The 26,671-nt window shown below is 44.9% G+C and overlaps 1 protein-coding gene and 1 long non-coding RNA gene across 2 annotated transcripts; one reads left to right on the top strand and one right to left on the bottom strand.

The window, feature by feature from the left end:
- On the bottom strand, window positions 1-16,689 carry LOC133638736 (uncharacterized). Its single transcript, XR_009823678.1, has 3 exons — window positions 16,076-16,689; window positions 15,913-15,997; window positions 1-468 (listed from the first exon to the last, which is right to left on the bottom strand). It is a non-coding gene; the product is annotated as an uncharacterized LOC133638736 (long non-coding RNA).
- Window positions 1,101-26,265, top strand: LOC133638734 (filamin-C-like). Its single transcript, XM_062031635.1, has 47 exons — window positions 1,101-1,471; window positions 4,876-5,124; window positions 5,193-5,290; window positions 5,406-5,556; window positions 5,635-5,753; window positions 6,054-6,131; window positions 6,283-6,445; window positions 6,523-6,723; window positions 9,167-9,304; window positions 9,387-9,513; window positions 9,624-9,760; window positions 9,839-10,032; window positions 10,103-10,216; window positions 10,281-10,424; window positions 10,497-10,620; window positions 10,692-10,852; window positions 10,926-11,016; window positions 11,107-11,276; window positions 11,347-11,464; window positions 11,539-11,801; window positions 11,873-12,470; window positions 12,549-12,722; window positions 12,832-12,994; window positions 15,938-16,098; window positions 16,181-16,348; window positions 16,474-16,597; window positions 16,664-16,820; window positions 18,995-19,184; window positions 19,266-19,289; window positions 19,474-19,721; window positions 20,013-20,112; window positions 20,189-20,329; window positions 20,399-20,527; window positions 20,601-20,774; window positions 20,842-21,003; window positions 21,158-21,361; window positions 21,430-21,582; window positions 21,650-21,772; window positions 21,858-22,097; window positions 23,932-24,201; window positions 24,302-24,439; window positions 24,508-24,623; window positions 24,705-24,837; window positions 24,974-25,150; window positions 25,212-25,430; window positions 25,513-25,719; window positions 25,789-26,265. Exons 1-47 carry the CDS (start codon window positions 1,108-1,110, stop codon window positions 25,974-25,976), a joined length of 8,085 nt encoding a protein of 2,694 aa, XP_061887619.1. The 5' UTR covers window positions 1,101-1,107; the 3' UTR covers window positions 25,977-26,265.
- Window positions 26,266-26,671: the final 406 nt, after the last annotated feature.

Below are 26,671 nucleotides of genomic sequence, written 5' to 3'. Positions count from 1 at the left end.
CCTGATTGGCTGACAAGAAGTGACACGTGTCATGTTCTTCTCCACACCCTCGTAGGAGTTTTGATTGGGTACTGGTGTAGAGCAGGTATAGCCACACTCTTTTTGTTGACCTGCTTGCACTCACCTGCGGATGATCTTAACTTTTTCTACTGCAGAAATGATGACTTCCCTTTACATCACTCAGAAGGTTGAGGCCGCCAACTTTATATTGGTCATCGCTGTCATCTTGACTTAACAGGAAGTGACTTCATAGCCCTCTTGCGGAATCACTTATCCATCGTGTTGCTTCCATAAACCACTCGTCATGGATCAGGTATGATATCTAAATATAGTAGTGGTAGTAACTGTCATCAATAGTTGATTGATGAAGTGTGTGTGATGCCATCATAGCCGCCTGTTGATTGTTGATCTCTTCCGCCTCTGTTTTTTCTTCTTTTGTGACTGTCTCTGTTTTTTCTTCTTTTGTGACTGTAAAAGAAAATTATTATTAGTACTGCCTTTTAGCTTTAGCCTAGATTAGTGTGTGAATGTGAGTGTGAATGTTGTCTGTCTATCTGTGTTGGCCCTGCGATGTCCAGGGTGTACCCCGCCTTCCGCCCGAATGCAGCTGAGATAGGCTCCAGCACCCCCCGCGACCCCAAAAGAGACAAGCGGTAGAAAATGGATGGATGGATGGATAGCACAAAGCTAATGTGACAGAGTAACGACACATGTAAAAAAGTACTACATGGTTGCCATGGTTACACATTCAGCAAATTTAAGCAAATTATCCAAAGAAGATGGCAAACGCCAGCTGATGACGTCACCCTGGTAAGCCCAAGCGTTCCTCCGCTGTGTGAACCTTAAAAATAGACACGGCCAGGGGGGGGGGGGGTCCGGCCCCGTCCAGCCCCTCCCCCCTTGCCCAATGAGCTTGTGGCTGGCTATCAGGCAGAGTGTTATTATGGTCTGGCAAGAACATTCCAGGGAGTCCTGCACACTGACGCTCACTAGCTTTGTGGACGCTTGTCTTCATCGTACTCGCCGCTGCCGTCCAGGCGTCTTGTGCCACTTTGAAGTTTCCCATGAGCCTCTGTGGACGCTCCTGTGAGTGAGCGAAGACAAAGCATGGCGAGCGGCTACATGGAGCAGCAGCAACTCCATAACTTTGTGGTCCAGGAGGAGGGGCAAGAAGAGGAGATGCCCGCCACTGAGAAGGACCTGGCCGAGGACGCTCCATGGAAGAAGATCCAGCAGAATACGTTCACCAGGTGGTGCAATGAGCACCTCAAATGTCTCCACAAGCGCATCATGGACCTGCAAAAGGACCTGGGTGATGGCCTCAAGCTGATTGGACTTTTGGAGGTTCTGAGCCAGAAGAACATGTACCGCAAGTACCACGGCAGACCCAACTTCCGCCAGATGAAGCTGGAGAACGTGTCGGTGGCACTGGAGTTCCTGGAGCGTGAACACATCCGCCTCGTTTCCATAGGTGAGTCCTTTCAAGTGTGGGCAGAGCCAATAGCCAACCCTGATGAATGGTCACGTGGGGGGTAACAAGCAGTTGTTACCGTCAGCTACCTCCAACATTGACCTCTATAATCCCATATTCAAGTGTCACTAGACAGAAAAAAAGCAAACTTTTGACACAGCGGCATGTCCACATTAATTGAAAGCACGTGGAGGCAGTTAAAGATGTACAAAAAAAAAGCTTGGGGCGGAGCATCGTTGTGTACGTGTGTTTGTGCGTGTGTTTGTGCGTGTGCGCGCGCAGGGGGCACCAAAACAGGGGAAGAGAGCCTGTTGTGATTGATGGGGCGACAGCTGAACTCTTGTCCCTCCCCCCTCAAAATAGAAGCAGGCTTTCCACATGGAGCCCATTGACATGATCCTGTATGACAGTAGATTATGTATGTATATGATCATGAATATAGATGTGTGTATACACGTATGTATATCACACTCTGATGTGCCATCCCATAATGCATGAATGTTTTTTCCGCCGATAGAACAGTAATCGCCTAGACTGCTGACAAAGTTAAGGTCATGTGACAGGATGTGTATAAAGTTAAAGTACCCATGATTGTCACACACACACACTAGGTGTAGCAAAATTATTCTCTGCATTTGACCCATCACCCTTGATCACGCCCTGGGAGGTGAGGGGAGCAGGGAGCAGCACCGGTGGCCATGCCCCGGAATATTTTTGGTGATTTAACCCCCAATTCCAACCCTTGATGCTGAGTGTCAAGCAGGGAGGGAATAGGTCCCATTGTTATAGTCTTTGGTATGACTCGGCCGGGGATTGAACTCACAACCTACTGATCTCAGGGCAGACACTCTAACCACAAGGCAACTGAGCATAAATAAAGGTCAATTTAAATCTGAACATTAATATTTGTTTGCGCCACAAAACAAAGAGGGGTTGGGGTTCCTCTTCAGCTGTTCACTTGTTGACCTAAAACAACTGCAAGCACAACTCACACCATAGGCGTGTCCAGAATTTTTTTTTCCAGGGGTGGCACCCATGAAACAGTCAGTCTACCCCAGGAGCAGCTGTAGTTCTATGAGCCAACCCACGTTATGCAAAAACCACGTTACGCATAAATCATATGGCCTACTACCATGTCTACACACAAAGTAGAAAATCATTACATGTAATGCATTATATTGTGCCAAGAAAATACCCCCCCTAGCATGCTAAGCATTCGTTGCACGAACATACTAGCTTTGTTAGACAAGATAATAGACTGTAATGGACAATATAGTTTACATACCAAATGTCCATTTCCATTTATTACAAGTAATAAGAAAACGAAAATGCCTTACTTACCTATCAAGGAGAAAATTAGCAAGTTTGGCGTCAGATGAAAAAATCTTCTCGGCCTTCAATCGTCTCCATCTTTCAAAGGCATTCCCCATACAAATCCTTGTTTTGTTCCTGGTTTTATCATGAATAAGTTAAGAATCGTAACGACGCCTTTTCAATCAATCAATCAATGTTTATTTATATAGCCCTAAATCACAAGTGTCTCAAAGGGCTGCACAAGCCACAACGACATCCTCGGTACAGAGCCCACATACGGGCAAGGAAAAACTCACCCTAGTGGGACGTCGGTGAATGACTATGAGAAACCTTGGAGAGGACCGCATATGTGGGTAACCCCCCCCCTCTAGGGGAGACCGAAAGCAATGGATGTCGAGTGGGTCTGACATAATATTGTGAAAGTCCAGTCCACAGTGGATCCAACACATCAGCGAGAGTCCAGTCCATAGTGGGGCCAGCAGGAAAGAGATGTCCCCAACCGATGCACAGGCTAGTGGTCCACCCGGGGTCCCGACTCTGGACAGCCAGCACTTCATCCATGGCCACCGGACCTATGCAACTCCCCCTCGCAAGGGACAGGGGAGAAGAGGAGAGAAGAAAAGAAACGGCAGATCACCTGGTCTAAAAAAGGAGGGTCTATTTAAAGGCTAGATTATACAAATGACTTTTAAGATGGGACTTAATTTAGATTTACTAAGGTCTGACATGTTTACTAACTTTACCAGTGGCAGTAGCTTGACGAAGAGGGCAGTGCGTAACTGGCAACCTGGATGTGACGCACTCACAGACTTTCTAATTGGTCAAACGGTAGAGAGCGGGGCATCGAAATGAAAGCAATAACAAGATTTTGGGGATGTAAATCTAATTTTGAAATGAGCATATCCCCCCTGAACTATGTTATCAGTTATAAAGGTATTCGAAAAGAACATGATTTATTAATGCCTTTTGAAATATCAGGGCCATTTAATGATGAGTTGACATGCATTTTCTACATATGGCACCTTTAACTGATTTTCACACGTTTTTTAATGCAAACTTCATACATGCAGCTATTATACAGTGCAAATGAATTGTCGTATTTTAATATTCACAGTGGGATTAACAATAATACAATATTCAGACTAGACTATAGACAGGTATTTTGCAAACACTTTAAACATACGTATATACACTTTTTTATTTTTATACCATAGAACCTCTGCTTTAACGCTACACAGCTTCTGTAGTATCTGCCAGACTACATATACTTGTTTACTTCCCTGACTTTCATCTATCCATTTTCTATCGATGTCCTCAAGCAACTAAAATTGCGAAACTAAAAGTGCGAAGAGTGTTTTTCATATATTATCCATCAGGTCTACTAAATGGGTTAAATGGGTGTATTTTTGAATTGTGTGGCACTAACAGACATTTTTTTCATGTCCACATAGTTCAGTGGGCAAATTGTGTTTTTGTATCACATATTGTAATGTTTTGTGTTGGTTTTTGAATAATTGGACCATGAGTTTGAAGTGGTTGTCCAATTACTACCTAAAGGGCTTTCTTCACTTGTGTGTAGCATGTGGTCAGCACTATTTATTGTGGACCTCACCGATCGGTAGACATTGTAAATTCTAAATTCATGTTTTAAAAGTAAATTTGGGTAAATCCTCAGGCTTACTTTGGGGAACCCTAAACTAAGCATATCTTTGGCTACCATTAGATGGAGCCCGAGTGGTACACGTACCACAGTTTGAAAAACACTGCTTCAAATTGTTCCGCCTCTGAGTAGGGTGACACCTGGGGTGGCCTGTCAGGTTTTAAGGTTGGCACCGGCCACCCCCTAGACACATCACTGACTCACACACTTACACACTGCCTCTTTTTCCCGTCCGATTTGTGTCGACTTGTGTGTGTCTGCATCAGTCAGAGTTTCCTGCATTGATGACGTGTTTCAAGGTCAAAGGTCATGCTATCTTTGTGTGTGTTTTTACCGGCCCTTTTATGTTCTAGTTCCTTGGTCATGTGGCAAGCAAGGGGCGTTGCCTACGCTAATGAGAATCATTTGATGAAAATTCCTTTAACTCCAGACTCCAAAGCCATCGTGGACGGGAATCTAAAGCTGATCCTGGGTCTTATCTGGACCCTGATCCTGCACTACTCCATTTCCATGCCCATGTGGGAGGACGGGGACGATGAGGATGCCAAGACGCTGACCCCCAAGCAGCGTCTTCTGGGCTGGATCCAGAACAAGGTGCCGCAAATGCCCATTACCAACTTCCACCGGGACTGGAGGGATGGCAAGGCCCTAGGAGCCCTGGTGGACAATTGCGCCCCCGGTAGGACCTGCAGACATCATTGGTCCACTTGTGCCTGCTGGTGCTGAAAGGTATGCTGCTGTCTGTAGGTCTCTGTCCGGACTGGGAGACTTGGGATCCAAGACAGCCGGTGGAAAATGCCAGAGAGGCTATGCAGCAGGCAGACGACTGGCTGGGCGTACCTCAGGTCACTTTACCTGTCTCCACATTTTCTGTCCTTTTCCTTTGGCCTTTGCTCAGAGGTATCTTGCTGTCGTGTCAAGCGTCTTGGAAAAATTCAGGATTGTCCCATTTGTCTGCAGGTCATCGCACCGGAGGAGATTGTTGACCCCAATGTGGATGAGCACTCGGTTATGACCTACCTGTCTCAGTTCCCCAAAGCGAAACTGAAACCTGGGGCCCCTTTGAGGGCAAAGACACTACATCCAAAGAGAGCTAAAGCCTTTGGACCAGGTGGGACAAACAACACTAGAATCCTAGTTAAAACTAACTGGGTTAGTTTTATGAACTCATAAATTCTTTGTTTTTAAGGCATTGAACCTCGAGGGAATGTGGTTCTGAAGCCAGCAGAGTTTCTGGTGGAGACAGTCGAGGCTGGACTGGGCGAGGTTCTTGTTTATGTGGAGGACATGGAGGGTCATACAGAAGAGGTGGGGACATTAAACACATAAACGCTGATCCAAATGAGCTTGGTACGGACACAACATGTGCTTTGTTCTCACATTATTAACCGTATCCACTCGGCATCCATTGCACCGGTCGCCCAGGGGGGGAGTCCCCACATCTGCGGTCCCCTCCAAGGTTTCTCATCATGCCCAATAGGATTAGTTTTTTCTTGCCCTGATGTGGGATATGAGCCGAGCATGTCGTTGTGGATTTTGCAGCCCTTTGAGACACTTGTGATTAAGGGCTATATAAATTAACTTTTATTGATTGATTGATTGTTTTAGGCCCGAGTGATCCCCAATAATGACAAGAACAGAACCTACTCTGTGTTCTACCTGCCCAAAGTGGAGGGTCTTCATAAAGTAAGTATTTTGCTTGCCACACTTATCAGAACCTTAGCCTTAACTTCTGGTCATAGCAACTTAGTGACTAACTTGCTATTTTTTGTTCTAGCATGCCAAGTCACCTCCTAGAAACCATGACAGACTTTTGACTATGTTTATGCTTTCACAGGTAAAGGTCTTGTTTGCGGGCCAAGACATTGACAGGAGTCCCTTCATGGTCAATGTCTCCAAAGCCATGGGTGACCCAACCCGAGTTCAGGCTCATGGTTTGGGACTGCAGCATTTTGGAAACATGGCCACCAAGCCCACCTACTTTGACATCTACACAGCAGGTAAGCGTCCCAAGCCCCAAAGCACTCCAAGTGTCTCTGCACCCTGTCCCCTAATGGTCTCATCTGTTGACCACTAGGTGCTGGCTCCGGAGACGTGGGCGTGGTCATCGTGGATTCAAACGGCCGGAGGGATACAGTAGAGGTAGTCCTGGAGAACAAAGGCGACAGCGTCTTTCGATGCACCTACGTTCCCGTCCTGGAGGGGCTGCACACGGTCTATGTGACCTTTGCCAGCCAGCAGATTCCCAGAAGCCCCTTTCCGGTCCACATTGCAGAAGGTAAATATTTCCCCCTTTCTGCTAGTGATAGTTTTAACCATTAGCACACGTTAGTTGAGATGATTTTCAACCGTGTGACTTGGACACCTGAGTCTTGATTCTAGATCAGGGTTGTCCAAACTTTATGACTTGGGGGGCAGCATTGGGCTAAAAAATTTGGCCAGGGGCCGAAAGCCAACCGCACGCAAAGTAACCATATATATATTTCCAGGGTTTCCCGCAGCGCTTGTTCAACTCATCATGCTTAATTTATTACAGCATTTGGGAAGCCTGTAGTTGATTTTCATTATGTAAATGTTATTTTTTATCATCATGTGATAGCAGGTACCCTGCCATTTAAAACTAGGCTGCTACATTACTAATGATTAAGGTAGCTATAGCTGAAAAAATAGTACAATAGTAATAGGAGAGACTATTCATCCCTGAACACCATGGAATTCATGTAGGCTTTATGATGCAGTTACATTATTATATCAACTATCTGAGACAGCTTCAGGAAACTATTCTTTTAACATAATGTCCTTTTTTGCTGCTTCAACACAGCTCAATCAACACAGAAAAAGGTAAAGTGAAATAACTTAGTTGTTAACTGTAGGTCAATAATGCTTGTCTTTCTCTCAGACAGACAGGGCTTTGCTGTCCGTAACACACACGCACACACAACGCACAGTGAGCTAACGTTACGCTAAAAGCTAATTAGCTTTCACCTCAAGGACTGCGAGCGAGCTGAGCTGCAGCTTATGTTTCTAGAACGTCAACAGGCTCATAGTGATGTTACTAGTAGTTGACTGGGAGGTGTTTATTATCATTTTGGGGGAGTCCGCTGCCTTATGCTCACCTGCTAAACACCTATCTGATCACCCCACCGTCTCTCCTCTGCCTGCCTGAGCACTGACTCCATGCGCTCTGAATACGCACTGCAGATTGGCTGTTACATGCGCTCTGAATACGCACTGCTGATTGGCTGTTACATGCACTCTGTATACGCACTGCTGGACAATGCTGGTTGCTGCAGAGACGTACTGACAGAGGCAGAGGCAGAACTAAGCGGAGCAGCTTGTTAAGACTTTAGTTTAGGCCTTTGTTGTTAAGGCAGCCGCCTTAACAACAAAGAGCCACGGGAAACCCTGATAGATATGTAATTAATAGTTATTATAATTGAATATTAAGAGTATGTAAAAGTTCAACTCCTAACTTGCTTACTTCCGCGACAACCTCTTTAAAGCTTTGTGATCAATCAGAAATATCAAGCAGCTAAAAGTCAAACATGGATAAGTGTGGAGAGAGTGTTCTGCATTTTCCTCATCATGCCTAGCAATGGATTTAAATGGGTCTGATTTAGAATTGTATATGGTAATTGGACTTTTTTTTATAATATCCACAAAGTTCAGTGAGCAGGTTGTGTTGTGTGTGACCATGTGTGTTGACTTTTAGTGCGGGTTGAATTTTTTTTCTGACTAGAAAAGGTTGTTTGGATTGGTCATAGAAGTAAATGCTGTGCTTGTGACGTCTAGAAAGTACACATCATGGTCACTGACCTGAGTTTCTTACTTTGTCCACAAGATGGCAACAGGTTGCCACGTGTCAGATCGCCGGATATTTAGATTTAATATGAAAACACCTCCCACGGCCAGATTGCTTATTGAAATTTAACTTGTGCTGCTGTCTCGCGGGCCAAACTGAAGATGGCTGCGGGCCGCATTTGGCCCACGGGCCATGGTTTGGACACCCCTGTTCTAGAGCTTAGGTCTTCATGGTCGACCATAAAACCCAAAGGACACTGAGGTACTTAGATCTGATTTAATTGATTTATAGACAAACATCTCCTCTTGGTGGACTGGACTGGGGGTGTATTATCTGGGCCACATGCTTTACCACTGCTCTTCACTCCTTCAGTTTCACAGAGCACCCCTCCGCTGGCATCTTCGGTGCAGATTGTACCTCAGTTGCTATGCACACCCTCACGGAGAACGCCCTCTGCAAAGCTGCCCAAACCCAGGCGACCAAGTTAGTGGAGGCGGGGTCAGAATTGTGACTGGTGCCTGTCGACCGAATCCTGGGCTCGTAGTGATCTAGCTTCACAGCATGGCTCTACCCGCATTATCCTTCTTCTACTTCAGTGAGCGTGTGAATGCCTGTGCAACGAGTCCTCGCTTGGTCACTACAGAGGTCGAGTGACCTCTTGACTGACCTTCAACAATGGTGACCACAGCCTTTATTGCTATGAATTGTCACATAGGCGAGAGCTAATTGACGAGGCGGTTGGCTTCTCTTGTTTATTAATTTTTAAAACTAATCAACGTTACAAATCAGCTATGTGCTTTCTCTTTCTCTTCAAATGATGCAGTCTATTCAGCTTTTCTGTTCTTTTTTCATGGCTAACAGCATCGCTCTGTTACTGAACACAATCTAACCAGCGCCACCCTCTGATTGGTCCACACAGCCTGCAACCCACACGCCTGCAGGGCACACGGCCGAGGCTTACAGCCCAAAGGTTTGAGGGTAAAGGAAGTGGCGGATTTTAAAGTTTACACAAAAGGAGGCGGCAGCGGCGAGCTTCAAGTTGCAGTGAAGGGGCCAAGTGAGCATTTTTGCCCCTCAATATATTTGAATGTGACCCACACCCAGTTCTAAGGTTGTGCTCCTGAACATGTTTACTGCAGACAGCATGGAGGAGCCGGTGAAGATGGTCGAGGTGGATGGTGGACTCTACAGTTGTAACTATTACCCTATCGTGACAGGAAATTATATCATCATCATTACCTGGGGGGGTCACAGCATCCCACGCAGGTGAACATCCAACCTGCTGCTCTCTTGACTTAACTGATGCATAATAATAATAATATTATATAACTGAAATCTTTTTTGCAATGTTCCGTGTTTGTGTCTGCATGTTTTAGCCCGTTTGATGTTCATGTGAGCGAGGAGGCAGGGCCTCAGAAGGTGCGGGCCTGGGGTCCTGGTCTGGAGACAGGAATGGTGGGAAAGAGTGCCGACTTTGTGGTGGAGGCAATTGGGACAGAGGTGGGAACGTTGGGTACGTCCTCTCAACTTCAAATGTGGCCAATCAGAAGGTCAAATTTTTTGTTAAGTGAAATGTGTTGGTAATGGTCAGGATTCTCCATTGAGGGTCCTTCTCAGGCCAAAATTGAGTGTGATGATAAAGGAGACGGGTCATGTGATGTGAGGTACTGGCCCACGGAACCCGGCGACTACGCTGTTCACGTCATATGTGATGATGAGGATGTGAAGGACAGCCCCTTTATGGCGCACATCCTGCCTGCCGCCACTGACCTTCACCCAGAGAAGGTCTCACCAATGAAGATCAGCTATGTTTGTCCTGACCTAGGTTTAAGACAGCCTGTCATCTGTTTCTCAGGTGAGGTGTTACGGGCCAGGTCTCGACCCTGTAGGCTGCATCGTCAACAAACCAGCCGATTTCACCATTGACGCCCGAGAGACTGGCAGAGGCGAGCTGAAGCTCTACGCTCAAGTGAGGACAACTTGCTCCTTGAGTATCTTCTTCCTTGACTATCTTATGCTACTGTCCCCCACAGGATGCTGAAGGATGCCCCATTGATGTGGATATGAGGGACAATGGTGATGAGACCTTCCTGTGTGTTTATGTCCCCACAAAGCCTATTAAGCACACCATCATTGTCACGTGGGAAGAGATCAACATCCCCAACAGCCCCTATAGGGTACGACAAGGTCACAAACGACTGCAAGATGGAAGTGATTACTGAAAGTGACAAGTGTGGGTTTGCGAGCAGGTGAGCATCGGAGAGGGCAGCCATCCGGAAAATGTGAAGGTGTATGGTCCTGGAGTGGAAAGAACTGGACTGAAGGCCAATGAGCCGACCTACTTTACTGTGGATTGCAGTGAGGCTGGACAGGGTGAGGAGCTACTCCTTTGTCTTTGTTGTCCCGATAACCATAGCATGAAACCAGGTTGGTTGTGACACCAGGCGATGTCAGTATCGGTATCAAGTGTGCGCCAGGCGTGGTCGGACCAGCTGAGGCCGACATCGACTTTGACATTATTAAGAATGACAACGACACGTTCACGGTGAAGTACACTCCCCCGGGGTCGGGTCAGTACACCATCATGGTGGTGTTCGCCGACCAGGTGAGACAATCAGTTCCGCAAAGAGAGAAACAGGATAAAAGATGTGTAATGGCCACTTTTGTTGTTGAAACAGGAAATTCCAATCAGCCCCTTTAGGATAAAAGTGGATCCTTCTCACGATGCTGCTAAAGTGAAAGCGGAAGGACCTGGACTCAACAAGTCGGGTCAGCTGCTTTACACATATATAAAAATATTCTATTAATCCTGAATTACACCTTTAGAATTCTGATTTATTTGCTTTTCTTCCCTGGTAGGCGTGGAAGCGGGAAAGCCGACTCACTTCACCATTTACACTAAAGGAGCAGGCAAAGCCCAACCACAAGTCCACTTTACCGGCGCCACAAAAGACGATGCCGTACGCGACTTTGAGATTATCGACAACCATAATTACTCCTACACGGTCCGCTACACCTCAGCCCAACAGGTGAGCTTTACCCTTGACCTTATGACAGAGATGGTGTCAACCGCCGTACATCATTGTTTTGGTTCTTTAGGGAAGTTTGTCCATCACTGTGCTTCATGGGGGTGATCCCATCCCGAAAAGTCCGTTTCACATCATAGTGGCTCCGCCTCTTGATCTCAAGAAGATCCAAGTTCACGGTCTTGCCAACAGTTAGTAAACTTTTTTTTAAATTGAAGACATGATGCCAGAGACCTTTGAGTTCAGTGGTGTTTGTTTCTATCAGAGGTGGATGTCGGAAAGGACCAGGAGTTCCACATTAGCACTTTGGGCGCTGGTGGTCAAGGCCAACTAGATGTGAAGATAATTTCTCCGTCTCATCGACCAATCCCGTGCAAGGTGGAGTCGGGTGCAGCCAATGAGATGTATTCCGTGAGGTACATTCCACCAGAGGAAGGACCTTACACTGTGGAGATCAGCTATGACGGGAACCCCATCCCAGAAAGTCCGTTGGCAGTAGAGGGCATCCTCCCCCCCGACCCCTCTAAGGTGACTTCCTTATATTCAGAAGATGAGGTGTGGTTTAAGTTATATTTACTGCATCTTTGTTCACCTCACAGGTGCGAGCTTATGGTCCAGGTCTTCAGGGTGGCGTAGTAGGAATACTGGCACCTTTTGCTATTGACACAAAGGGAGCTGGGACCGGTGGGTTAGGCCTGACAGTGGAAGGGCCCTGTGAGGCTAAAATTGAATGCCAGGACAACGGTGATGGTTCATGCTCCGTGTCTTACCTGCCCACTGAGTCTGGCGAGTACGCCATCAACATCCTATTTGCGGACCAGCACATCCCCGGATCTCCTTTCAAGGCGTCAGTCCAGTCTGTGTTTGACCCGAGCAAGGTAACCGCTAGCGGGCCTGGACTGGAGCATGGAAAAGTCAACGAGGCTGCATCTTTTCTGGTGGACTGCTCCAAAGCCGGAGAAGCGGAGCTTACGATCGAGATTATTTCTGAGTCGGGGTCCAAAGTTGAGGTTCATGTGGAGAACAATGGTGACGGAACCTACTCTATCACCTATATCCCACAGTTCCACGGCATGTATACAATCACTGTCAAGTATGGAGGACATCTAGTGCCACAGTTTCCCGCCAACCTGCAAGTGGAACCGGCTCTGGATATCAGCGGGGTTGACGTCTACGGACCTGGGGTGGAACCCAGAGGTAAGCATGTAAAGAGCTAGGCCTGCAAGCTTGTTCAACTTTGTTTCTGAATGCTGCCTTGGTGTTGGTCCTTACCAGGAGTGTTGAGGGAAGTCACCACACATTTTATCGTGGATGCCAGAAGTGTTAATAACAGCTCTGGCGGCCATGTTAAAGTGGTCATTTCAAATCCATCAGGCTCCAACACGGACACTTTCATCACAGACAAGGCTGATGGCACGTGTCGTGTGGAGTACATGCCTTTTGAGGACGGTCAGTCACTTGACTTGGATTTTTTCACTGGACTCTACAAGTTTTCACTGGACTCTACAAGTTATCATCAAATTTGCTAAGCATTTATTGAGTGTATCTATTTTTGCAGGGCTGCATCTCATCGAAGTTTCATACAATGATGATATTGTTCCCAAGAGTCCGTTCAGGGTGTCCGTTAATGAAGGTTGTGATCCAAGTCGAGTGCGAGCCTACGGGCCAGGCCTGGAGGAAGGTCTGGTCAGTAAACCCAACCAGTTTACAGTGGAGACCAGGTGATTTCACGTCAACATGTTGACTTTATATGCTGAATTGTGTTTCACCGTATCCGGTAAACCATATCCAATTGTATTTCCAATCCGCAAAGTACGTCAAAATACCGTCAAAACATCCACAAAATGCAACAGTTTAAGATGGCCATTTTAAATATTCCGCTCCCAATATCTTTAGCAATTTCCGTAGATTCAGGGTTGGATGATGTAACAAGGGGAGCTCTTCTGCACTCTGCCCATTATCAGCAGATTAGTAATTGCGGAAATACGCAGAACTTGGAAAGAGAACACATATGTTTTTCTTTTTTTTATGCATTCAAATCATAAATAATAATCATTTTAAAAAGTCTGCTAACAATTGAGCCAATGGGGGCTCCTCTACTCCACCAACAAAGCGCTCCAAATAATCATCTAAAACCAGCCAAAAATACTACATTTACATCTTGTGACCTGAATATTAACCAAATATTAGCAATATTGTTATTATAAGCGCTAACACAGGCCAACTGTTTTTTAGCAACACATTGATAACAGAGAGGTAACTAGCTTATGCTGCTATATTGAGCCGGCTGGTGTCCTGCTACTTTTGGTGCTGCAGCATGTCGCAGCTGGTTAAAGTTAATTCTAGATTATAAATCATGCCTCTCACCCGGATAATAGGAGTTTTTAGCCATAAATCAACAAGTTGTTCATCTGTGACATTCAATTTATACCCAAAGACGGAAAGAAAGACAATAATACTGAAGACGAGAGCTTGCTGCAACTTTTCTTTTAAACCCTTAGTGATGATTATGATTTATTCTTCATCTAAACAGGAAATAAGAACAACCTATCAGTCGGCATCCCAGTGAGAGCAGACATTGTACAGTGAATGATTGTATAATTATGTTAGTAGTTTGTATTTCTTGTTCAGCACATAGCAATACTGCTACACGATGCTTAGTGTTTCACCAAAGCTGCATCTGTTTAGCACATGGCTTCTAAAACTTGTAGCTCATCCTCCTTATATTCAGGCTCAAAAATATAAGGTTCTGGATCACAATTTTCCCCAAAGTAATCGTTGGCCCCTCACAATAGCTACATGAATAGCTGTGTTGTTGTTGGCGAAGGGAAACGTCTGTTTCCTAAGATGAAAACGTAAAAAGTGACAATATGAACAAAGTAGCTAAAAGCTTCAATATGTACTTTGTAAATATTGGACCAAATATAGAGGAAAATATCCCAGATTCCGGGTCAGTTGAGGACTTAAATGACATCATAGACAGAAATCTCAACTCAATGTTCCTCAATAATGTAAAAAAAGATTATAAAGAGATGCAAATTCAAGACCTTAGCTGACTGTTACAAAATAGATATGAGAGCAATAAAAAAAGTTATTGAAAAAGTTTCAGAGCCTTTAACGTATATTAGTAACCTATCATTTCAAATCCCAAACAAAATGAAAATGGAAAAAGTTGTACCAATTTATAAGACTGGAAACAAACACCAATTTACAAACTCTAGACCTGTTTCCTTACTTCCACAATTTTTAAAATCATCCAAAAATTATTCAATAAAAGATTGGACAAATTCATAAATAAAAGTGGAAGACTTGCATAGAACCACAGAGGAGACCAATACAGTTCATCATCAATGGCATTAATCAAAGTAACAGAGGAGATTACCAATAAAATCGATGGTAAACAAGTGTGCAGCTGCAGTGTTTATGGAGCTAACTAAAGCATGTGACACTAGTCAATTAACCAAAATATCTTAATCAACAAATTAGAACAGCATGGATTTAGAGAGCTGGTCTTGAACGAGATAAGAAGCTACTTAACCAACAGGAAGCAATACATGGAAATAAGTGAAAATATGTCAACAACGCTGGAGATATCTTGTGGCCTACCCCTGCGATCAATATCGAACCAAAATGGTTTAATATTTATGCAAACGACATTTGTTATAAGGATTTGAAGTTAGTGTTATTGGCAGACAACACGGCCAAGTTATGTTCAGCAGAGAACACACAGAAGCTAATACAAATAATAAGTGAAGACGTGAACAAATGAAAGAGATAGTTTGACAAAAACAGACTATCTTTGAATCTTATCAAAACTAAAATAATGCTATTCGGTAACAGTAGAAGAGAAAGTCAGACACAAATGCAAATAGGCGGAGTAGACATTGAAAGGGTGAATTAAATAGAATTTTTGGGTGCTAAAATAGATGATAAAATGAGCTGGAAATCTCATATAAAAATATACAACATAAAGTGGCAATAAATATTTATATAATGTACAAAGCAAAATACTGTATGTTCTAGACCAATAATCACTCCATATTCTCTACTGCTCCCTAGTGTTACCATAACTGAGTTATTGTGTAAAAATATGGAGAAATAACTACAAAAGCACACTACTGCTCCCCAAGGGGATGGGTCAAATGCAGAGGACAAATTTCACCACACCTAGTGTGTGTGTGACAATCATTGGTACTTTAACTTTAACTTTAATTCACTAACCGAGTTACACAAGAGGTCAGTCAGAATAATAGATAACAGTGGTTATAGAGAACAAACAACCCTGCTATGAAGTGGAAGGGGGGTAGGATTAAATAAGCTTTGCTTCTTCCTACTCCTTTTCGGACATGATGTGAAAAAATATATGATGTATCATGTTGAAACTGCATACATATTCGAAATAAACTTCAACCAACCAACCAAGGGAATGGTGGGACCCCCGGGGACGTCACGGACTGGCTTGCTCATTATTTCTCCAAATGGCTTGTGAATTTCTATGCGAGTTATACTATTTTGATGATATCTATTTACTTGCAAATTTTGTAAGTCTTTTGGTGTTATGCATCAGATACATATGATAATAGCTTCAATAAAGAGGAAACTTGTTTTTTCCATTATACTGGTACTTAAAGATCCTCACCTCCTTCCTGTCCTGCACTCCTCAGGGGTGCTGGCACAGGTGGTCTTGGCCTTGCCATCGAGGGCCCTTCTGAGGCAAAGATGTCCTGTAAGGACAACAAAGATGGCAGCTGTAGCGTGGAGTACATTCCCTTTAGTCCTGGAGAATATGATGTCAACGTCACCTTTGGAGGACTTCCAATTCAAGGTGCTCGATCTTGAGTTGACTGAAGTCCAGCATGGGGACGTACAGAGTTCACTGGCTTAAACAACAGCACTCATATTTGCAGGAAGTCCATTTCGGGTCACAGTGCGAGAGCTGATTGATCCCACTAAGGTGAGGTGTTCTGGGCCTGGTCTTGGAAGTGGAGTTCGTGCTCACGTCTGTCAGACTTTCACAGTGGACAGCAGCAAAACTGGTGTAGCCCCTTTAGAAGTCCAGATATTTGGCCCTACAGGTGACAATCTGGAACATGGGCCTGTTTAAATTGTTGTCAGTCTGCTTAAAAATGATTTTGTCAAGTGTCCAATTATGTCACAAACCAGTCACTAAACAGAAGATGAACTTCTGTTGGTTCTCTAGGTTTCACTGAGCCTGTCAGTGTTAAAGACAACGGTGGTGGGTATTACACGGTCAACTACACCCCTGCCATTGAGGGCCCGTACACAGTGAGTGTCAAGTATGCCAAGCAGGAAGTCCCTCGAAGGTAAGGAATAGTCAAAAAGGTAATTCAGATTATTTTTCCTGGTCTCATGTCTGCATACCCTTTTAGTCCATTCAAGATCAAGACCCTGCCTGTTCATGATGCCAGCAAGGTCCGTGCCAATGGTCCTGGGCTAAATACATCCGGTGTTCCTGCCAGTCTGCCGGTGGAGTTCACCATCGACGCCAGAGATGCTGGTGAAGGATTGCTCACCGTTCAGATTTTGGTAAATCCAAGAAACACAATTAGACAAAGTCTGTTTTGAGCCAGAAGGGATTTTCCCTGTCATTAAAAAATATATTTTTAGAATTTGACTTGACGTTCTGATTTGAAGCTAGCTAGCTGGGGGTGACTTAGGTAGTGTGCTGAGCTTGTTGACACTGAGTAACACATGTCAACCACCCAGCATTAGCAAATCAAACATTTCAGTTTTTGTAAGACTTAGTGCAATAGGCACTTGTGTGTCTAAATGTTACTTTTTAACCCCTGACACTGTCGATGTGACCTACTGTATTGCCGGGGTGTGTGTCGCTGTCGCTGCAGGGTCCAGACGAGTGCGGGCGCCAGGCCTCAGTGTTTGTGCAGGACTGGGCCACCCGGGTTTGGGAGTCTCATATAGTCAAGAAAACCATCCCGTTCTCCATTCTTAAGAGAGGCCGCGTAAGGCCGCCACCTTATCTTACCTTGCCCTGCCCACAAACAACTCCCTAACCTCACCTCACCAACCAACACTCATACCCTTCTCCACCTGCCTGCCTTGTTTATTAAGATTAGCTCAAGTCATCAAAGTATATTGAAAAAATAACACAATTATTCATAAACTTTCATTTTCATTAGTAAATACTCACTACTATTCACAGCGAATAACATCCATCTTCATTTTTATAAATTTCTGCAGTGACTGGAGTCATGACACAAGACCTTGAGCCATGACTTGAGACTTTTAAGTCTTAAAACAAGTCCTTTCAGTTACGACTCAAGACTTTTGAGACACAATACAAGACTTTAAAATCATGACTCAAAGACTTTTGATGCATGACTTCAGACTTCTGAGTCATGACTTCAGTCTTTTGAGTCACTACTCAAGACTTCAATCACGACAACACTTTTTCTGAGTTTCTTCTCAAGATTTTTAAATCATAACTCAAACATTTGAGCGATGACCCAAAAAATTTTGGGGTCATGACTCCAGACATGTCCAGAAGTGGTGTGATGGGATGTCATGTATATCGTTGCTGCCACCACTGGTCTCATGCTGCATTTGAGAATGCTGAGAAACAGACAATATCCAGCTTGGACCATGACTTGAGGTCTGACTTCAAAGCATTCAAGTTGAAACACATTTGAAAAAACTTTTCTGACGGGCTTCATAAGCATGGTTGTGGTCGATATGTCGCGGATAGTGATTGATTGACTGTGGGCATGTAGCCTCGTCATTACATGAAATAAGAGGATATGTTGACATTTCTTCACACAGCGTTTATTTGCGAACAGCGTCGCACATTCATTAGGTAAAGCTCGTGATACATGAATGTTGTCAGAGTTCACGAGTAGGAACTCTTTCAAGTGACTTTCATTGCTGTGAGTCAGCACAATGCAGTCCCTCCAGGATTTTGCAGGCCTATTTTGTTTCAATTTCAATCCTTGTGATTTTATGAATCTGTTGTTGATGTTTGTAGTATTTGTATAACCTTAACCACAAAAAGCCAGATATTTCAACAAATCTAAACAATGTATACTTCATTTGCACACAAATGTGTGCTTAGTTTGGAAAACAAATACTGTATTGATGCTTTCACTTCTTTTGTACACCCCACAGAGTATGAACCATAACTTACAAGTAGACACTAGATGTTAGTAAAAGCACATTCTCTGAGCTCATTGTCAAATGACTGTACTATTTCAATCATCCATTCATCCATCCATTTTCTACTGCTTGCCCCTCTTGGGGTCGTGGGGGCGCTGGAGCTTATCCCAGCAATTATAACTAATATCGATAGTAATTAATTATGATTTAAAAAAAGATGATTTAAATGAAAAGTTATTATAAAAAGAAAAACTACCAAAGGCTTCTTCATTGTCTGCTGTCTGCTCTATCGCCCACAAGTTGCAAACTTTTTTCATTTATGTTTTACGCCAAAATTGGACCAAATTGCAGGGCAGTGCATAATTCACGAGGATCAGTTGAATTTGTGTTAATTGGCGCTATCGCAACATAAAAAATTCCTGGAGGGTCTGAAAATGCGATGTACTTTGAACAGGAAACAAACTTAGGGAGGGAACCGGTCCTCTTCAGGTTAAAAAATTTGAGTTAGCTGTTTGCAGACCTCTGGTGGGAAGCACATCTTGCGTCATGCTGTCTTGTTCGTACACTTAGTCCATGTGTACACATGTTTCTAGGATCCTGAGGGGAAGCCTAAGAAGGCGAACATCCGGGACAATCGGGATGGGACCTACACTGTGTCCTATGTACCGGACATGACTGGGCGTTACACCATCACCATCAAATATGGTGGTGACGAGATCCCATACTCGCCCTACCGCATCCATGCCAATCCAACGGGGGACGCCAGCAAATGTCTCGTGACAGGTCAGGCCCCGCCTTCTTACCTTCACAATTTGTCCTTTCCTATCATTCATTATTTGTCAATATTTTCCTCTCGTCCTACAGTATCCATTGGGGGACATGGATCAGGTACTACATTTCAATTAATACATTGTTGACCTGTTTCCTAAACTTGCCTCTTAACTTTTTTGTTGATAGTTCGACAGGAATGACAATCTGTGCAGATAGTGTCTTGCCATCATTGCTCAATAATTGATTTTTAATCAACAAAGCATTATGACAATCAGTCATGATGTGATATCTATCTTGTTAGGATCCGGTGTCGGTCCGGCCATCCAAATCGGAGAAGAAACCATAATTACTGTTGACGCAAAGGCTGCTGGGAAAGGCAAGGTTACCTGCAAGGTTTCGACCCCTGATGGCGCCGAGCTTGACGTGGATGTGGTGGAAAATGCTGATGGGACATTCGATATTTATTACACGGCGCCTGAGCCCGGGAAGTATGTCATCACCATCCGCTTTGGAGGGGAGCACATCCCCAACAGTCCCTTCCATGTACTGGTGAGTCCCATGCACACCGTGGGTATCAACGTCGTCATTAACAATCTAACTATGTCTAGTGGACCCAATTAAGCTTGTTTCATTTCTAACATTTCTGTTCGTGTATGAAGTGTTGTTGAGGTGACCAGGGATCATGTGACCCCCCCCTTGCAGCAGGTACACGCCGCATGACTCATCTGCATGATAAGCCACTAAAGCCACGCCCACACCCGGCTGCGTCTTTGTGAAGGTGGCGTTTCTGCTGCCATAAAGATGTCATCATAAGTCGTCCCTATTTCTCTGTTTAACTAGGCGACAAACAACCCCATGGTCCCCGTCAATGGGATGCAGGCCGTGCTGCGTCCATTCAGTCTGGTCATTCCTTTCACCGTGCAGACAGGAGAAATCACAGGTGAGACTTATTTTATTGGATGCACAGATCTCTGGTGGGCTGACCTGGAATGATGTCATCATTGTGTGCCGTGCAGGTGAAGTGCGAATGCCTTCTGGGCGTGCAGCCTGTCCGCACATCGCAGACAACAAGGATGGCACCGTCACTGTTAGGTACTCGCCGACCGAACGTGGCTTGCATGTGATGGACATTAAGTACGACGGCCATCACATCCCAGGTACATTGTGCTGTCTGACTTATCCATCGTCAGAACATGATCTGAATTTTGCATTTACCATCCATCCAGGAAGTCCACTACAGTTTTTTGTAGATGCCATAAATAGCGTTCATGTGACCGCATACGGCCCCGGTTTGAGCCACGGTGTCGCTAATGAACCGGCGACCTTTATGATCGCTACCAAGGACGCTGGAGAAGGTACTGCTTTCTTAAAAGTATGTGTGTTCTTGTGGACATCTTTGGATGGTTCTTATGATCCGAGTGGGTGCAGGCGGTTTGTCTCTGGCAGTGGAAGGACCGTCCAAAGCCGAGATCAGCTGCAAAGACAACAAAAATGGCACCTGCACCGTGTCCTACTTGCCCACGGCGGCTGGGGACTATAACATCATCGTCAAGTTTGATGACAAGCACATCGCCGGCAGCCCTTTCACCGCCAAGATAACCGGTACTTAAACGGTCATTGGCCACTTGACGATTGGTACACGTGCTGCAGCCCCTGTGTGTGTCTTCAGGCGACGGCCCTATCACTTCATCTCAGCTCAACGTTGGTACGGAAACCGACGTCTGCTTGAAGATCACCGAGACGGACTTGAGCAGTCTGACGGCGACTATCCAAGCTCCATCCGGAAGCGAGGAGGCGTGTATCCTGAAGAGACTTCTTAACAGACATATTGGTATGTTTACTCGTCACCCCAAATTCTCGCCCCGTAACCTGACACTTGAGCTGTTTTCCCACTGGCTTTTTAGAAAAGTTTTATTTTCTTCCGTTTTTGTCGACTATATCATTGACATAGAACCAGAGCGAGACTTTAGTGTTTGTTGTGTCAGGAATCTCATTCACGCCAAAGGAAGTGGGTGAGCATGTTGTGAGCGTGATGAAGGGCGGCAAACATGTGACCAACAGCCCGTTTAAGATCATGGTGGCCCAGTCAGAGATCGGTGACGCCAGCAAGGTAAAAGTGTTTGGACCGGGTCTGGTAGAGGGACGCACTTTTGAGGTTGCCCACTTCATCGTCGACACCCGGACTGCCGGTACGTCCTTGACCCCCTTTGGCCTGCTTACCGCTGTTGTAAAGCCTAAGTAAAGTCTGTTTTGGCAGGCTACGGCGGTCTGGGTCTGTCTATCGAGGGTCCCAGCAAAGTGGACATTAACTGCGAGGATGTGGAGGACGGCACATGTCGCGTTACCTACTGTCCCACTGAGCCAGGAAACTACATCATCAACATCAAGTTTGCAGACCAGCACGTCCCAGGTACTCCACCCACACGCTCAACAGGACAGCAGAATGTGTCATGTGACCTGTTCCACTGTGGCCACAGGAAGTCCCTTCACTGTAAAAGTATTTGGCGAGGGCAGGATGAAGGAGAGCATCACCAGGAAGCGCCAGGCACCCGCCATTGCCAGCGTGGGAAGCACCTGTGACCTGAACCTCAAGATCCCAGGTAAGCTTAACGGGTCGTTGTAAGATCACTGTGCCTGCTCTGCCCGCCTTCTGCATCCTTAATGCCCTTTTGTTTCTGGCCACAGGAAACTGGTTTCAGATGGTCTCAGCGCAGGAACGCGTCACTCGCACCTTCACGCGCAGCAGCCACACATACACACGCACTGAGCGAACGGAGATCAGCAAATCACGCGGCGGCGAGACCAAGCGGGAAGTGCGTGTGGAAGAGAGCACGCAGGTTGGAGAGCCGTTCAGAGATGTCTTTGAAGACTTCCTAGAACGGGACAGTCTGAACAGCTTTGGTGGGAGGTCGCCATCGCAGCAGGGTGCGTGTTCATTCTAGAGACTGACTGATGATTGGCAGGGCCAATTATCGGCGCTGATATTTGGCATGTTGACATACGGTATATCGGTATAGGCCTCTTTTTATTTGTATCGCTTGTTTTTTTGGTTTGTTTGTTTTTTTTACAACTGCAACAGCACTACATCAGCAGATAATGTTTTTTTCAGGGCTGATACCGATTATTAGTCAAGGAGGCCTATAACCTACATTCGAGATATTCATTTGCAGTAAAATGTATCCAAACATGACTAGTATACGTCAGTAAACAGCTGGATAACAGCTGGTTCCACCCCCCTTTCTTTGCAAGGATTATGAATAATTCTTCATCTAAATGGAAATATGACAAGATTCTATCAGTCGGCATCCTAATGACAGCAGACATTGCACAGTAAGTGATGTTTTAATATGTTTGTTGGCTCTCATGAAGTCTGCAGTCAACAGTAATCAGTGATGTTAAAAAAAAAGCGAACGTCGTGATGCTTTTTTTAAAAATTAATGCACCACATATTTTTTTTTAAATGATCAAAATAGATAAATATTAAATGTTATTATTATTGTGCCCATTACTACGTTACATATATACTTACATCATGTATATAAAACCTTACAGGAGGTGTTTGGATGTTTTTTTGAGGGTTTTATAGGCCAGACAGCAACTCCCATAGGCTCCACTATAAGCAAACTTTTGATCGCATTTGTTTTCTATTTAGAATGCATTTTAAAAATACATCCATCGTCACGTCTTTCATAATGATTGTGAATGACAGGCAAAATTCCTAAAAACGTGCAGTTCCCCTTTAATGAGCCCATGCATGCTACAAGTGAAACAAAACGGGTCAAAGAAGGAAGGAAGAAAATAACTCCAGGAAAGAATGACAAAAACTGGAATTCCAACCATAAATGTAAGTTCTGACAAGTTCTTGTATACAGATTAGATGTGCTCGGCAATCAGCACTCTGAGAAGAGAAAGAAAGGGAGGGTGTGTGCGTCTGAGCACAGCAGCGCAGCCTTAGCAGAAAGGAGCACGGGTTGTTAAAACTAACTTACTTCCTACTTGTAACTATTTTTAATACTAAATACGGGTATCATATTAGTATACGTTATATTGTATCTGCTAATGTATTTCTGTTGTAGTTGAAAAAAAAAAATTAATATCAGCCAATACCAATTTAAGAAGGCCGGTATTGATATACGCCAAAATGTCAAATATCGGCACCGATAATCAGTCGATCCCTACTATGTAGTATATAAAATAATAATTAGTGAAGTAGATAAGTTATAACCACTGCTCACCAGCCCGTTTGCCCAGCCCTGCCCTGCCCTAACAATTTTCCCATAAGTGTTCCCATATTTTAAATTGCAAATGTTGATGCTACTCTGAACCACATCATTAGACACACATAATAATGGTGTTTGTGAAATCCCCTTATGCTGTTCGGTGCTGAATTAACCACAACATAAGCGCCTCATAAAACATTAAGTTGCCACTAGTCCAATGTTTACTAAAAGTAATGTTAAAAAAACTACTTAAAGCCTTGTCCAGCATGGTTACTGACATAAACTATTCATGTTTAAATAACTTTTACCGCAAATTAATATTGGCACCAAACATTGGTTATTGGCCTTCTTGACTACTTATAATCAGTATCGGCCCTGAAAAATCTAGTTCATCATTCATCTACTCACTGTGCGTGTGTTTGTACGTGTCCATTAAAATGATTACAATATCGCTGTTGAATGATGTCGAAGTCACATGACCTTCACATGACGAGTTTTTACTGCATCTCCTCAGCTCATAGCTGTGTCCACTCCCACAGGGGAAGCCGCCACCCAAGAAATGACAGCACAGGTGACAAGTCCTGGTGGCAAGTGTGAGGACGCCGAGATTATCCGAGGCGAGGACAGCACGTACAGCGTGCGATTCGTTCCCCAGGAGATGGGAGCACACGTGGTCAATGTCATGTATCGAGGACAACACGTCCCTGGTAGCCCCTTCCAGTTCACCGTAGGACCCCTGGGAGAGGGAGGGGCCCATAAGGTGCGAGCAGGCGGCACAGGTCTGGAGCGAGGTGTTGCTGGCATTCCGGGTGGGTTCAACAACTGAAGTTTAAGGTCTTGGACAAGGTCGCCTTAATGCACGGGTTTATGCTGAGGGTATTGCAGCTCAAGTCAAATTGTGTCTTCCAGCTGAGTTCAGCATCTGGACGAGAGAGGCGGGGGCGGGTGGGCTGTCAATCGCAGTGGAGGGGCCCAGCAAGGCCGAGATCACCTTTGAGGACCGCAAGGATGGTTCCTGTGGGGTCTCCTATGTGGTCCAGGAGCCTGGTGAGATGACTGTCTAAAGTACAACACCTCCCAGCCCTGTCAAGCCTCTTATTCCTTGCTCCTGCCAGGTGATTATGAGGTCTCAATAAAATTCAACGATGAGCACATTCCAGACTCGCCCTTCAGTGTCCCTGTGGCCACCTTGTCTGACGACGCCCGCCGCCTTACCATTACCAGCCTTCAGGTGACCCATAACCATCACATTTACACTCTGTTCAACATCTAACGGAAGGTCACTTTTTTGTTGATGTTGGTGTCATCTCAGGAAGCTGGACTAAAGGTGAACCAGGAAGCATGCTTCGCCGTACAACTAAATGGAGCTCAAGGCCTGATCGACGCCAAGATCCATGCACCTTCTGGGGCCACGGAGGACTGTTTCATTACCCAAGTGGATGGTGGTGAGATGTCTGGATTCACGTCTGTATATCTTGGAATATAAGCCAAAGTGAACCAGTATGCAGATGAAGTGGTGAAAATCCAAGCCTGCCGTGCCCAGTCTAAAATTAATAAGAGAAAACTATTTTTTGACTGCAGATCAGCACGCTATCAGGTTTATCCCCAAAGAGAACGGTGTTCATTCCATCAATGTCCGTTTCAACGGCAGCCACGTACCCGGAAGCCCTTTCAAGATCCGAGTGGGAGAACCTAGTCAAGTGGGTGACCCCAGCAAAGTGTTGGCCTCTGGGCCGGGCCTTGAGGGTGGCACTACAGGTTCGTTAAAAAGAAAGACATATGTGTCATACGTTGGATTTCATGGACTCCTGTTTTGTAGGCGTGGCCTCAGAGTTCAGTGTGAACACGTGTAATGCTGGTTGTGGCGCTCTGTCGGTGACCATTGACGGTCCATCCAAAGTCCAAATGAACTGTCAGGATTGCAGTGACGGCTACCGGATCTCTTATACCCCACTGGCTCCTGGAAACTATCTGATTTCCATCAAATATGGAGGAGCCCAGCACATTGTCGGTAGCCCCTTCAAGGCCAAAGTCTCAGGTAGGTTTGCACCAGAACTCCTGGAGCTTTAGCATTTTAAAGCGAGGGTTCTGAATCTTCATATTGGTGTGCATGTCCTCAGGTTCACGCCTGTCCGGGGGTACCAGTCTTCATGAGACGTCATCCGTTCTCGTAGAAACCGTAACCAAGTCGTCTGCGGCGGGAAGTGCCTTTGCCTCATTGCCCAAATTCTCCTCAGATGCCAGTAAGGTAGTCTCTATGGGCGCCGGCCTATCCAAAGCCTTTGTGGGCCAGAAGAACTCGTTCACAGTGGACTGCTGCAAAGCGGGTATGTAAAATATATTTGTGATGTGTCTGTCCAAATGAGAGTCTTGGTCCTGATTGGTCCTGCTTGCAGGAACCAACATGTTGATGGTGGGCGTGCACGGGCCTAAAGCGCCCTGCGAGGAGGTCTATGTCAAGCACGCGGGCCACAAGTTGTATAATGTTACATACACGGTCAAAGAGGTGGGAAACTATATTCTTATTGTAAAATGGGGCGATGACCACGTGCCCGGGAGTCCCTTTCACGTCACTGTGCCTTGAAGGCGGGGTCTTGCTGCGCCCCTCCCCATTTCTTGCTTTTTTCTCCTCAAAAGCCTCTTGTGTCGTCGTTTGGTGTTTAGTACTTCTTACAGAACTTTCTGACGAGATGATGGAACTGTGATTTTTCTATCTTTTTTTCAGTAGACGATTTGACAAAGAGGGAGTTAAACGTGTTTATGCTCACTCAAAGAAAAAATACTTGATGACTCGAACCAAAAACAAGTCATTTGACACGTTTGCGAGGTCCAAACGTGATGCATTTTTAAGAAAAAAAACCTTCTAATAATAAAAGCTGGATTGCATCTTTGGTGTTGTTTTGTAGTTTATCCTGTGAGTGGCGCAAATGTTCCATTGTTGTGGCGCACATACAAATATTCTTACAATACAATCATTTTTTTTAAAATTAATTCTTATGAAATCCTATGCAAACACCAGCTGCACTATTGCTTCTGGTGATTAGGCAGCAACACTGGCAAATGTTAACAGAGAAAAGAATACAAATATAAAGATGATTTTATATTGCGACTTGGCAATATAAAATGTGATCATAAAAAAATTGTCTGCACACAAGAATATTGTATTTATGTGAATATTACATGGATGTAATGAGGGTGTGAATGATTGTGTAAAAGTCCTGAAAGAAGAATACTGATGAAAATATGCACAGCGACAACTTTTTTTCAGGTAATGCCTCA

This window comes from Entelurus aequoreus, linkage group LG21 (genome assembly GCF_033978785.1).
Source record: "Entelurus aequoreus isolate RoL-2023_Sb linkage group LG21, RoL_Eaeq_v1.1, whole genome shotgun sequence".
NCBI classification, from domain to species: Eukaryota; Metazoa; Chordata; class Actinopteri; order Syngnathiformes; family Syngnathidae; genus Entelurus; species Entelurus aequoreus.
This window is presented reverse-complemented; position numbering and strand designations above follow the sequence as displayed.

Coding starts and splice junctions, on each gene's coding strand:
- LOC133638734 (XM_062031635.1), top strand. CDS start 1,108: ATGGCGAGCGGCTACATGGAGCAGCAGCAACTCCATAACTTTGTGGTC. Junction 10,621..10,691: donor TTGCAGTGAGGCTGGACAGG/GTGAGGAGCTAC, acceptor TTGTGACACCAG/GCGATGTCAGTATCGGTATC. Junction 19,185..19,265: donor CAGCAAATGTCTCGTGACAG/GTCAGGCCCCGC, acceptor CTCGTCCTACAG/TATCCATTGGGGGACATGGA.